The sequence below is a fragment of the Lepidothrix coronata genome, unplaced genomic scaffold (assembly GCF_001604755.1).
Source record: "Lepidothrix coronata isolate B3197 unplaced genomic scaffold, Lepidothrix_coronata-1.0 Scaffold38, whole genome shotgun sequence".
Taxonomy (NCBI): Eukaryota; Metazoa; Chordata; class Aves; order Passeriformes; family Pipridae; genus Lepidothrix; species Lepidothrix coronata.
The window spans coordinates 1,156,502-1,169,643 of record NW_016690218.1 but is presented as its reverse complement, the minus strand read 5'-3'; the positions used below and the strand labels follow the sequence as shown (position 1 = coordinate 1,169,643).

Below are 13,142 nucleotides of genomic sequence, written 5' to 3'. Positions count from 1 at the left end.
AGTATGGCAGGCAAAGTGTTGGAGCAATTCAATCAGCAGAACTTAAAGAAAAAGCATTGCTGCCAAACCTCACTGCCTCCTCATTAGTCACCATTCCTGTGAAGTATTTACAGGGAGAAAAAAATGAAGCCACCAAAAATCCCTACACCACAGAAGTCACATAGTTGCACAGACAGCTTTGAAACTGTGAGTGATCTGTGGACTATGGTTTGCTGCGAGCCTGGATGTTTATGAGGCATTCAACCACTTGTGTTACATAGCATTACTATACCTGATGGCTACAGCTGGTAAGGCAAAGTACACGTGTAGTTCTGTCAAGAGCTAATGCTGGTTACACCACATACTGCCTGCCTCAGGCTGAAACAGGTTTGAACTAAAGCTTAAAAACTAGGTCCCAATGTATCATCAGTACTTGACCCATACAGATTTTTTGATTAAGGCTCCTTGTGAGACCTGGGGTTGACATTTACTGCTTGCATAACTCTAGTTCTGTAAAGATTTCTGTCTGCCCTTGCGCATGCGAGACACCTCTGGGCAGTAAAACTTCTTGCTTAATTGTTCTTCCAGTCACTGGATTATCTACTTCCCTTAAGCAGCCTGTAAAGCTCCAGACTAGCATTAAATGGCAACCACTAGATTACCTCCTTTCATCCTTTCCCCTTCCAAGGCTGCTCAATTTCAGAAGGAAGAGTCAGGCCCTGCAGAGCTCAGAAGGTAGAAGGGCTTTATGTGTGCTTTGCTATTGTATGGTGGTGACTGCTGGTGGGACCTGAAAATCTTGTCACCAGTTCTTTTTATAGTTTAGTTTGCAGGCTGTAATTTCTTGGCAGAGAGGATGGTCATTGGTCTGTTTTTATCTCTCTGGCATGATGAGTCATCAAAAATGATGATATTAATTAGAGAACTAATCTCCCTTGGTGGCAAATGGTGCAAGTTCCCTAGTTTGCCAAGGGTTTGTTCCATGCTAGACTGGATTGATGGGTGCTAGTTAGTTGTTATGGATGGCTAAGCTGCTTATGATATTTCTGTGCATGCAGAGAAATTAACTGGGCATACGAAGTAACTCTTTACTGAGGGATTGGGTCCTTACATCCTAATTGGGGAGCAATTCTGCTTCTGAAAATTTAACATACCCTGTTAGCTGCCAGCATGGACTCCAGCTATGCAGTTGCAGTACCACTGGAGATGCCTGTGCTGTGGGACATGCAAGCTTTCAAGGTGGTTGGATGCAGGTAATTTCCACCAGACTGTTTCGTAAATGGCTTAAATATGGTAGGCAAACAGGCAGCAAACTCTTCATTTTGATACCTTTCCACTGTCTTTAGGAAAAAAGCTGCTGAAACGCTGTCTTGAAAACTAATGGTTGAAAGAGGTCAGAGAAGAGGCCAGAGTGCTTTCCCTGTGCTTCCTACTGGCCTCTGTGCTGCCATCACCTTATAAGGAGCTTCTCTGATCCTCATCTTGCTAATAAAAGTGGAGGGTGGTAGACTGAGTGGTGGGTAAAAGCTATTTAGAGAGAGTTTTTACTTGGCATTTGCTTGCAGTGATCTTGCGTGGTGTAAGGAGAGGAATTCCACTCATATGCCCTTGGTTTGCGCAATGGCACAGGCAAGGTGGACAATATAATCCAAGGCCTATAAATATCTTCCATGTTCACGTCTTCAGAAGACATTAATGGAGCCCTTGCTGACGGCTGTTTACATGACACGTAACTAGCTGGAGAAGAGCCCATTTCAAACCTAGCAACTCGTACAGTGTTTGACAGCAAAGGGATCAGTGGAACGGGCACGCCGTGGAGAACGTGTGCTGTACTCACAGGGATTTCTCTCCCCTCGGGCAAGGAGGAATTGTTTATAAGTCCTGCTTTAAATACTGGCTTCGTTACTCTACATGCAGTGCCTGAAGGAGTTGGAAAGCTACACAGTGACTGAGTTGCCTGCACTAGTCTTGAACTTCATAGCACGTCAAGTTTCAAACTAAATCTTGTGTTCCCCCCCTCTAGGGTAGACTGGCAAGAGGAGGGAAAGGCTCACAAGCACAAGGAAGGAAAGGGAAAGACCAAAAAATAAGAGATGCTATGTTATGAAAACCCACAAAAATAACTTGGATGCTATAGCCAAGCTGCTCCTCTGGAATAATTCAGTGCTGTTCTCCATGAGTGTTCCCACCCATCTGTCAAGCTCTGAAGGACTTAAGGACTTTTGAGCCTAGGAAGAGCTTAAATAGTCTATGATGTCCCTTGATTTTAACAAAGCCTAAATGTGGAGCCATAGCTTGTCCCTATAATAAGAGAAACATGAAATAAACAATAGCAGAAGTGGAAGCTATGAATGACACAAGAGGTGTAGCATGTTCTGAGGTGAATTCTGGAGAAGCTTGTCCACATTTCCAGCAGGGCTTGTAGGAACGCTGTCACTCTATGTATGGTTAAATGGCCTGTAACTCTTGTTCCCCAAACAAAGGTTGCCTTCATATGGACAAAGCATTAAGGCATAATAAGGAGAGCAAGTTAAAAGAACAGTTTCCAGGTCTAAATCTGAATTTCATTGTTGTATGAAGTTTGTGTTGGAATTTAAGATGATGGAAAAACTGATTCTAACCTTTTCTGTTTGATTAAAAATCCCTCTGAACTCCAGCATACTGGCTAAATTCCAGCTCCCAGAATTAATTGCCTTTTGCTAAGCTACACACCTCCTGTGAAATCTTATTCAGGGAACTTAGTGTAATTACTATCCTTCCCTTCAAATAAATGGTTGTATAGTACTGTTGATCCAATCTGCCTGTCATGCTCCACAGTAGAGAGAATTTAATTTTCAAAAAAACTCATATTAGCTCATATAGCATGGAGGTACAGATTTTTATTCTCTAGATCCTTCCCAGAAAGAGAGAAGACCAAATGAAGTTCCTACTTGGAGGGGAAAAAAAGAAAAAAAATGGCCTTTTTGTTCTTCTGGCCTTGAGGAAGCTCTTCTGTGTGAGGATGGGTAGGGAGGGACATGAAAGGATCAGAGAAGTGAGTGATAGTGGTATGTTCACATGACAAAATCCCCCACTCACAGACATGAGCAAATGAATAGATTCCTCTGTATAACCTCCTGGGGAAACCTTGTTCAGTAATCGAGAACTGCTCTTGGAAAAAGGAAGCGCTGTTGGACACAGATAACGACCTTTGGGAGCGTGGCTCTGTGAACTGGCGAGAACATACACCGGCTGTAGGGCTGCGTGCAGCGCCCCAGGTTCTGGTGGGCTTGGAAAAGCATGTCCTTGCCACAGATGTGAGAAACAATACAGGTGGCTGGGATTGCCCATAGAGTCATAACTGTGACGGGAAGAGGGGAAAAAAAGGGGTGTGTGCATGGGCAGCTGCTTTCTGGGAAGGGGATGGAGAAATATAGACACCTTCTCACAGCCATAGTGGAGAGACAGGATTCCACGTATTTTTGTATAGAGAACCTTAGGGCGCTTGAGGTTTGGCGTGGATTTTTCCATGCTTGTTTTTGTGTGGGTTTTGTTTGTTTTTTGTTTGTTTTGATTTTCTAAAGAGCTTAGCAAAAGTAAAACGTGCTGGATGAATTTACCTGACTAAAGAGGACTATTCATAAATTGCCTCACTGGAATCACAGCCTCCCTAGTTGCTGTCCTGTTCCCTCTGTAACAGGGTTACTTCGCCTCCTGCCTTGTTGCTAAACCCCAGTGCAATCATGTTAAGTAACTGTGTGTTCGTCAGTAAAACGCTTGTGTTGTTTTTTCCCCTCCAACACGAGTGGGGAAGCTGCACTGACAGTGCCAAGTGGTTTCCGAGGGAGTGTTGAAAGCAAACTCCCACGCCGCAGTGTCGCGTTGGTGCTTTGTGCACTTGACCTGTGCTGGCAGACCTCTTCGTGCCGCTGGACTGCTGGCACTTCTGAGCGAATCCTGCTGAAACATCCTGGAGAGGCTGGTGCAGGGATGAAGAGCAGGAGCCTCTGCATGATGTGCAGAGCAGAGGCAGGAGCTGTGGCATGTGCTGGCACACCTTCGCCAGTGTGTGGGGGTAACTGCTGCTACCAGCAACACAGACAATCTGTTTCCTGTGTAACAGTGAGCCCTTTTTTGAGATTAGGGTAAAGCACAGCGGCAGTCAACGCACTGAAAACTAATCTACTATACATGCTTTAACAACAGGCTAGTGGTTTGGGTTCTGAACTCATATGCACAACCCGGCACAAAAGGCTTTGTGCCCTGAAAGCTGTTTGATTCCTCTTACAATGTTTGGCCTACACAAGCACCTTCCTATCCTGGAAGAAAGACTAATAGACCTCGCCTCCTCTCATGCCCTTTGAGAGCAACGGTTAATTTTCTGCTTTTTAAGAAGCTGTTAAATTTCAACATGACATGATTGGCACAAGCAGTGTGCTGTGGCCATCAGAAAGTCATGCCCACATAGAGATAAGGCTGATTCAGGGTGCTCTGTTCAGCCTCAGCATTGTGCCTCTACTGGAGTCGGATGCAAATTCCACACAAAGACCTGGACAGCATTCGCCGATGTGTGCACTGTAATGACAGTTAAACTGGAGGTTACTGGGTAGTCGAACTGGAGTGACATCGAGTTTGCTGACTTTTCCTTCAATTTCCATTTACTGCTTTTGCTCTCCACCCTATGATTTCCTCTCACCCCTCTCTCATCCTGTACAGCTGCTAAATGGAAACTCTGCCAACCACTACAGCTCACGCCCTCTTTCCAATCCTTCTCCAGTACTATCCTAACTGCTCTCACTGTCTTTGTGCCTCTCACTATCCCACTCTGGGGATAGCTATCATTGTAATGAACGTGTAAAGAAAGGGCAATGAAGACAGAAGTAAAATTAGAGTCAGCAAGATTTAAGACTAAGGTTTTTTGTGTCCTTTCCAGATCTTGATAAATCTGTAGCATTCTCATCTGTAAGTGGCAGGAAGCAACTCTTTCAATATATACCTTTTCTACTGAAATTTGGCTGTTATCTCTTCCCTACATTGAACAAGGTGAATTGTGGACAAATTCCACTTGCTTTGGCAAGTATGGAGGTTGTGATGTGACTGCCAAAAGGGAAGGAAGATGTTGCAGTTGTCAACCAGGCATTCAGCAGTGCACACCCGTGTCCAGCTGGGCTGATCTATACATGCACATTTGGGAATGTGTTAAGGACAATTTCCTCATTCTGTTGCACATGAAAATAAGCTTTTTTCTTTTCAGCTGCATTTCCTTTTGCTATGTAAAGAAATAGACACATCTGGCCTTTCTTTTTTAATAATGTTTTAGGACCAGGGTACAAAAAAGGTTAATGCATTAATTTTTAAGACAAGTGATAAATGTACTGCAATAAGCACATCCTACATACACAGAATATATTTCTCTATATAATATGAACACAAGAGATATAAAATAAGTTATACTTATCTTGGTATTTCATCACAGTAGGAGCTCAGCTTATATAAAGTGACAATAGGAATTGTAACAACACACTGCTCCAAAGCAACAACAAAAACCAGAAGAGTGTGCGCGCGTGTGTGTGTTTAGGAAATGAAATAGGAAATTGAGGAATTTCTGCTAAAATTGGGTCTTGAAAACAAAAATTTCATAAGAGCGTGAAAGAAGTAGGGAAGTTCTCTTGGCTCAAGGTAGAGGTTCTGGAGGGGATCAAGTGTTACTGTGTGGTGAGGAGAATGTGTGAAGGCTGACATCTTGGCTAGATTTGTGGAGGCACAGGCAGCAGAGCAAGCTCTGCCCACTGCCCCTCTGTGTTCTCTGCTCTTGTGATGGCCCATCTACCTGACAGTGCGGGGCTTGTATCTTTACAGTAGGAATGGGGCCTGGTAGCTTTCAGTGTGCACAATGAGAGTAAACACGTCACTTCACAGGGATAACAGACACCACCGTTGTTCAAAGAGGAAACACTATCCACTGGCTGTGAAACGTTCAGTGAGCCTGGAAGCAGTGTTCCTCCCTTCCAAGCCACCTGATGTCCGCCTCTAGTGCCCCATCCCTCTGTTTCCCTTGGAGATTGGTTCTCTTGGCCATGCCTGCAGAACAAATCTCCCCTGGGGATGGAATGGGAGGTAGTGACGATTGGGAACTCTGAGTGCCTATCCCACAGTGAACAATGAGGAACTCCAGCTACCCAGTTCAGAGCTCTTTCAGATTTTATTTATGTATTTTTCTTTAAGGACAGGGGAATGTTGGAAAATTTGCATCTAACAGTGAATCAAGGTTCTTAAAATTCTTAACTCTTGGGTTTAGTATCTAGTATTTTAGTGTGGGCTTACATTAATTAGGAAGTGCTCTTTAGTTTGGCCAATAGCTCGAAGACCTTGTGGTTTCTCTTCAAGATTTCAGTCTCCTGAAGTTTGTGCAACCCATTAAAAGGCAGCAGGTGCAGCCAAAGCTCAGGAGTGATACTGGCAGTTAGCGGATTTCTATTAGTGCCTATTCCACTCTCATAAAATGCAGCCCACTTCAGGTTTTCTTCTACTCCTGCTTGAGTCTCCTACTTGCAGTGTCCTTTCTTTACCTTCATATTTACAGACTACACATTAGAAAGCAGGGACAGTACACTGGAAGAGTTAATTGCATATTATCATGAAGGATTGAACTTTTTTGTTCTGCTTTAGATTTTGTTCTTCATACAGCAAAGTAGGTATAAATCCAAACGTGATCTCACATCTAAAGGTATAATTTAAGTAAACATGTTTTTCTAGATCTTTTTTTTCCCCCTTCCCTTTCCCTCTCCCCTGTAACATTGCTTTCACTCTGTTATTTTCCTTTTGGATGGAGGGAGGAGATGGGAAGGAAGCTCATTTGGCAGCTCATGACCCTCCAACTTGACTTTAATGAGATGATTCGCCAAGGCAAACTCCTCATCATCCAGCATGCCATCTTTGTCGATGTCAGCCAGTTTCCATATCTTGCCCAGCACCGTGTTGGGCAGCTTAGACCTTACCATCTCCTTCTTTGCATTGGCACCAGTTATTTTACCATCGACAGGCGAGAGTGTGTAGAAGATCTCGTCATACATGGGCTTGTCCCTGGCCACCACCCACTCGGCATCGTCGATGCCTTCACCGGCGCCTTCGCCGTAGCCATGGCCGAAGGGACCGTGCAAGGTGCCCTCAAAGGCTCCTCCCTTCACCATCTGGGTTGGCCGCTGTGACTCCTCCTGGCGTACGAGCACCATGAGCTGGGCGATGTCGTTGGCCAGCATGTCTTCCACGGTCTCCAGCAGCTTGCTCTTCAGAGGCTGGAACTTGCTAAAATCCTGCGCTTGCAACTGATCCTTAAAATAGGACAACATAGCAAGAGATGAGCGACATGGCTGTGCACTGTGGAGTAATGGCGAAGAGTGGGATGCCTGTCTGCTGCTTGGCTCAAAAAAAGTGCTATTGCAGAGGAGTGGGGAGCTTGGCATTCCCTCTCTGACACCCCCGTATCTCAGCATGTGATGGGGTGTCACCTTGCTCTTGCTTAAATCCTCTTTTAAGTCCTAATGAAAATGACCTTCTCTGCTTACAAAGGGGGGCTGATGTGATATAGAGAGGGGAAGCAGTTTGCTCAAAAGCCCAAATGATGGACATATGCAAATAAGACTCCTTTCCAAGCCACACAGAAACAGCCTCCTTGAAGACCAAATTGTTCAAGGCAAACTAGTTGTGCAGCTCTTGCTACATCCTCCAGCCAGTGTTCTGCACTCCTTCCCCCTTCTGCACTCTGGGAAGGAGATGCCACTCTGGAAAAAGACTATTATCATCATACAGTGCATCTTTCAGATGTCACAAAGACAGCAGTATGTCTGTAAGAGATGAGCACATCTTTACATGGCTCAGATTCTGTAATTTTCACAGCTAAGCAAATGTGCTTTGACTAGGGCCTTCAGAGAACTCTCTTCTAACTGCAAAATGACCTACAGCTTTATCCTTCACCCTCTACTCATTTAATCCACATTATTCGCTCCTAATGGATTGGTACAGTATTTAAACGCTTAAGCACACATTTTAACAAGCAGTGAATGATATCTCCTGTTGGATACACTCCATAGATCTCATTCCCAACAATTTATGAAAAATATACTTTAAAAAAGACAAAAAAGGCAAATGCTGTGTTTTTCATAGGTAACTAGTAGCAACCTCGACAGCTGGCAACTCAGAACAGGTTTCTGCTTGGACTGAAGCCACGCAGCAATGCAGCACTGTCCAGCATTGTTTGAATATACAATACAAGGCTCTAATCCAAGGTCCTTTAAAGTTTCTGACTTGCATGAACACTGGGTCAGGTCTCAGGTCTGCAGAACAGAAAGCCTGCCTCTCTGCTTAAAATAGAAAAGGGGCTTTAAGTTTTCACACCTTCATTTCTCTCTTTCTAGAAACAAAGCGTGAAGTAGAAGACAAAAAAAAGTATAGTTCTTGGGGAGAGGGGTATATGTAGGCTTTTCAGGGCACAGCTTTCCTTTTAATATAAATTAAAAGTATTCTTAGGCCTGAAAATTCTTCAAATTGACCTGGAATTAAAGAAAATAGAAGAAACCATTTGCTGTAAAGTGCTATACAGGCAAAAATTTGAGAAATGAAGGCAGCTGCAGCTTCACATGAGCTCTGTGTGTGAGAAGTGATCATGCCCAAATAGAGCCCGCACATATTTCAAAGCCCATTTCAACATTACAGCAGGCCTTTCCTTACAGGTGGCAACAATCAATGTCTGTGTGGCTCTGTTGTATTCCCTGTGGTTACTCTAATGCTTTTTCCTTGGATGTTTGGCCAAGATGCCCCTGCTTACCTGCATCTTTTTCAGATTAGGGAAGTCTCCTGGTGAGATCTGATGCTCCCGTTCAATTCGGGCATAAATATCTCCCAAGTTGTTAACAAGCTCTTTCTTTTTATTGTCTTTCCCAAACATTGAGGGCATTTCCTTCTTCAGGGAACTGATGATGTAGGCATGGACCTGAAGGGAGTTAAATTATATGGAATGAAGACAAGTGTAAAATAGCATATCAGAAAAATTCTTCTCAGCAGAGTATCTGTGCCCAGGACTCAACTCCATCTTGTCCCACCCTGAAGAGCAAGCTCACCTCCTCAGCTTGCCTGTGCCTGTGGATTGTTGCTCCAGTGCTAAGTGCTGCTCAACTGTGCACTCTGGCTGTGCTGAGACAAGGTGCAAACACTGTGAGTCCTGGGCATACAGACAGTAACATTCAAATGCACTTCCTGGAAGAAGTGGTGCTGCTTTAATTTTTCGTCTTCCACTGGGCAGGGCCTTCCAGGGAATAGTTTCTTTCCAGTCCAAACCAAACATACAGGTTTTGGAGCTCTCTAGACTTTGTTTAATGTTTTAGTATGAATACTAGTCCTTAACTTATAAAACATTGTTGGGGTTTTTTTGAATGGTGAATCAATCATTTCCTCTTAGAAATGAAGAACAGAAAGCTTTATAGGGATCTTTTGATATCTTTTCTCAATTGGTATAGGGCTCTTCCCTGTATTTTTAGGGGCTTCATTCCGCTCATTTCAAATTTTCAGACATACTGCAGGATTATTTATCATTTGTGTGAGTCTCGACCTCCTGCATCTATCTAAGCCAGGTATCTCTCTCGGATAAGAAAGTTTAAAGCAAAAGACCCAGAGCTTAACAATTTCCTCGATGTATGATTCTGATATATTGAATTGGTTCTAATTCTCAAGTTGTTACCACAGAGCAACTCTTTCTAGATCCCTTCCAGTGCTACCTGCTTAGATCTGTGGTCACCTTCCTTGCTCTGGCCTGCCGTGATTGATGCACCAAGCAATGGAGGTGCTTTCTTCCTTGAAGTGCACAGGGCTAATATGCTGAACCCAAGTTAAATGGGATGGAAAAGGAGTAGGATCCACCAGCTCTGCAGGCTGAACTGGCCAAAACCACTTCCCCATAGCCTGCGTGCTGCAGACAGCCCAAATTGAGTGCTTCAGGGTTCCATGCCAACACTCACCTTGGCCAGCCGTGCTCGCTTGATGAGATCATTCAGCTTCCTCAGGGCTGCATTGCGGGGCAGGCTCTGGATGTCCCTAAACAGGTCCTGCTCCTCTGCCTCAAACAACTTGCGGTTGTCAGGGATGAGCAATGGATGGGACCAGAAGGAGCCAATGTAGACCCTGATGACCTCAGGAGTGTTGACGATCTTTCCCAGGGACCACATGAGGGCACCGTACACCCGCATCAGCTGCTGAGTCTCTATCTGGTCGGCCTTGTTGAGAACAACTCTCATCTTGTCCTCATGGTTCTTCAGGGCCTTGATGACCTCAGAGAATTCATCAGAGATGTCCAGCTTGTGCGCATCAAAAAGGAGAATGATGCGGTCAACCCGTTCTGCAAACCACTCCAGTACAGCGGCGAAGTCGTAACCTGCAAGGGGTGGAGGAAGAGAAGAGATGCAACATGCACAGGACTACAGAAGCCTACTTGCTGTACCTGAATTATACCTGTGCCTAACAGAGGGTAAGCTTGCAGAGGAAGTTTACCCAGTAGACCAGCTTGATAACAGGAACATGAAACATCGTTTCTTGTCCCAAAGAAGGTGGAGATGAGGCCCTGTCCTTCACACTGAAATGCTCATGAGGTGCACAGCTAAGGGCAGCTCTCATCTTTTAAGAGATCACCTGAAGAAGTCTTGAACTTCATTCAAATGCATATCATGAGGCAACTGCTACATTCAAAGGGCTGTTGCAGAAGTCTTGTATGTGGCAACAAGAGAGGTCTACTTTGTGTGTGACTGGCCACCAGCATGGCCTACGACAGCTGTAGAAAGCTGGATAATTGCAATACTTGCACCCAGACTGGTTTGAGATGCATATCTCTACCACTTAATAATTCTCAGCTCTTGTCTGGTTGTGTGAGACTAACTTTGTTGCATCCAATTCAAAACCTGGGATGCAAATAACCTGCCTTACCGGAATAATCATCCTGTCGTACCTGCTGCATGTGCACAAACCCAAATGATTTGTGTTCACTTAGCTAAGTGCTTGATGCTTAGCAGAACACGAGAGGTGGACTAAAGATAGGAACAGTGGGTTCAAATTTCACATGCCTCAAGACTAAGGATAATGGATGTACAATGTCCATTCTCTAGGCAATAGAGGGCATGATAAATAGGGTGTGTGGAGATGTGTCCTTAAAACAGTAGTAATGACAGCAACAAAATGTCCTTCTTTCCTAGCTCTGTGGTGTTTTTTTCACCTTCTTTAAAGCCGCAGTGAGAGACTGGCTCATTCTCTCCCTCTGCTCTGTCAGGCTCTCCTATGCTGTGCAACATTTGGGGTTATCTCTGTTGCCAGAGTGCTGCACTCTGTTAAGGAAAATCAGGACAGAGCAAATGCTATTTGCATTCGAATCCTTTAAAATACTATTTTAATCTTGGCTTTCATGAGTAAATGTATGATAATTAGTTCAGTGCTTTTTCCTCCCCCTATCCTTTCTTTTTATTTTTCTTTCTGTCCCCTCCAAAACCTAGAGGGCAACCAGCGCATCTCAGTCATTAGATTGGAACTACAGAAGGGAGGAGAGCTGAGCTCTGATCTTGCTTTTTGCCACTGGCCTTTTGTCCCTTCTGACTAAGCAAACTGGAGTGCAATCCTGGCTGCCAAGTCAAGATTAAAGCCTGTGTGAACTTTCTCTTCAGCTGATATTAACATTTTGCCACTGAGGACAAATGCAAAGGTTATTTCTGGCAGTGTTCTGCTTTGGTCAATTACCATTTGCTCCTTACAAGAACAGGGGGTAGTGGGGTGTGGGTGTGTGCTCCTGGATGTGGACAGTTTGTCCTGCTGTTTTCCAGAGGATCTACAGAAATCATAGATGGAAGAGATAGATGTTTGTCTCACCAGTGTCCTCTGCTCATTTAGGACAGCACTGCCTTCTCTAGCAGCAGTAAGCAATGCTGGGCCCTGGCTCTTTGCTGTTATGTTTGATGCTGAGAGCTTCAGAGAATTCAGAATTAGTATTACCTTTGACAAAGACCTGCTGAGCATTCAATATATCATATTGATAGCTCTGTATCTTGTCCAGTCCACGTGTCTGACCTCAATAACAGTCACGAGTCAGACTCTTAAGACTAAAATAAACTTGGTCCCGTTTGCTTTCAGATATTAACAGCCTTTTTTAACACTTGGGTTAACCTCAGCTTTTTAACCTTAGGTGTTCTTGCTGTAGGGAGCTCACCCCCACCTCACCATTTGCATATCTGCTGCAAAGCTAAGCATGCTGACTCCTTCCCAACCTGTGCTAGGAGGGGCTGGCAGCAGGATGAAGATGCCTCATTTCACTTGGATGGGGTTCAGACTGTAAGCTGTCCCTCTGCAAGCAGACCAATGAATTTGCAAACAGGGACCTCCCACGCCCCCTCAAACTTTGCTAAACACACACTTAATGCTCAGGTCTGCTGGGGCTGTACTGGAAGTCATCTGGCATGGCAAGACAGTTTATTCCTCATACGCAGAGCAACACAGCTTGCTTTTTCATCATGGAAGCAATGAGTCAGAGTGACTTTGGAGATGTTTCTGCATTTAATCTTGTCAAATCTCATCGACTGGGATGTTTTCTTGTCAATCTGGCACACGTTTGAATTGTACTTTGGCTACTTTCTTGGGAGAATCAAGAGGGGAAACAGAATCGTGCTCTCTAGGATACCTTGTAATGCTAGTGATGTCCTGTCAGATCACATAAATGTTTTCCCTCTGACAGTAGAGGAACAGTCTCCATTAGGCTCACTTAGGGGCTGGGATCAGGCAGGGAAACTGCAACTGACATTCAGCCCACCTTTTAGTGATTTGGTAAAAGTGGGAACTCGTTTAAAAGAAGAGGGTGCTGTAGAAAGAGTGGTACAGTAGTTTTGGTATTAACTGAGGACTTGGGAGATTGATTTTAGCCCTTTGATCTGCCTGGGTCTCAAGGTTTTTCCAAAAGTATCTAGGTATTTAGCTCTGATGATTTTTATCTTGTATCAAGCCTGGATCCACAGTAACACTTAGAAGGTATCTATTCTGTGAGCCTCCCTTTCCTATTAACAAAAAAAAAATGTTTCTCTACCCAGCAAGAAAAGGAAATTAATATCTGCTCAGACCTTTTGTGTATTCCCAGCTGCAACAGTAACATAAAGTGAGTCTTGAAT

At 44.2% G+C, this 13,142-nt stretch overlaps 1 protein-coding gene across 1 annotated transcript in view; it reads right to left on the bottom strand.

Moving 5' to 3' along the window:
• Positions 1–5,250: 5,250 nt before the first annotated feature.
• The window catches only part of EHD3 (EH domain containing 3), a 30,706-nt gene continuing 22,814 nt past the window's right edge, over positions 5,251–13,142 (bottom strand). The window contains exons 4-6 of the mRNA XM_017812895.1: positions 9,969–10,381; positions 8,783–8,947; positions 5,251–7,289 (exon numbers count right to left, since the gene is read on the bottom strand). Of these exons, the coding sequence (XP_017668384.1) occupies positions 6,762–7,289; positions 8,783–8,947; positions 9,969–10,381 (1,106 nt within the window). The 3' untranslated portion in view covers positions 5,251–6,761. The remainder of the gene's footprint in view (positions 7,290–8,782; positions 8,948–9,968; positions 10,382–13,142) is intronic.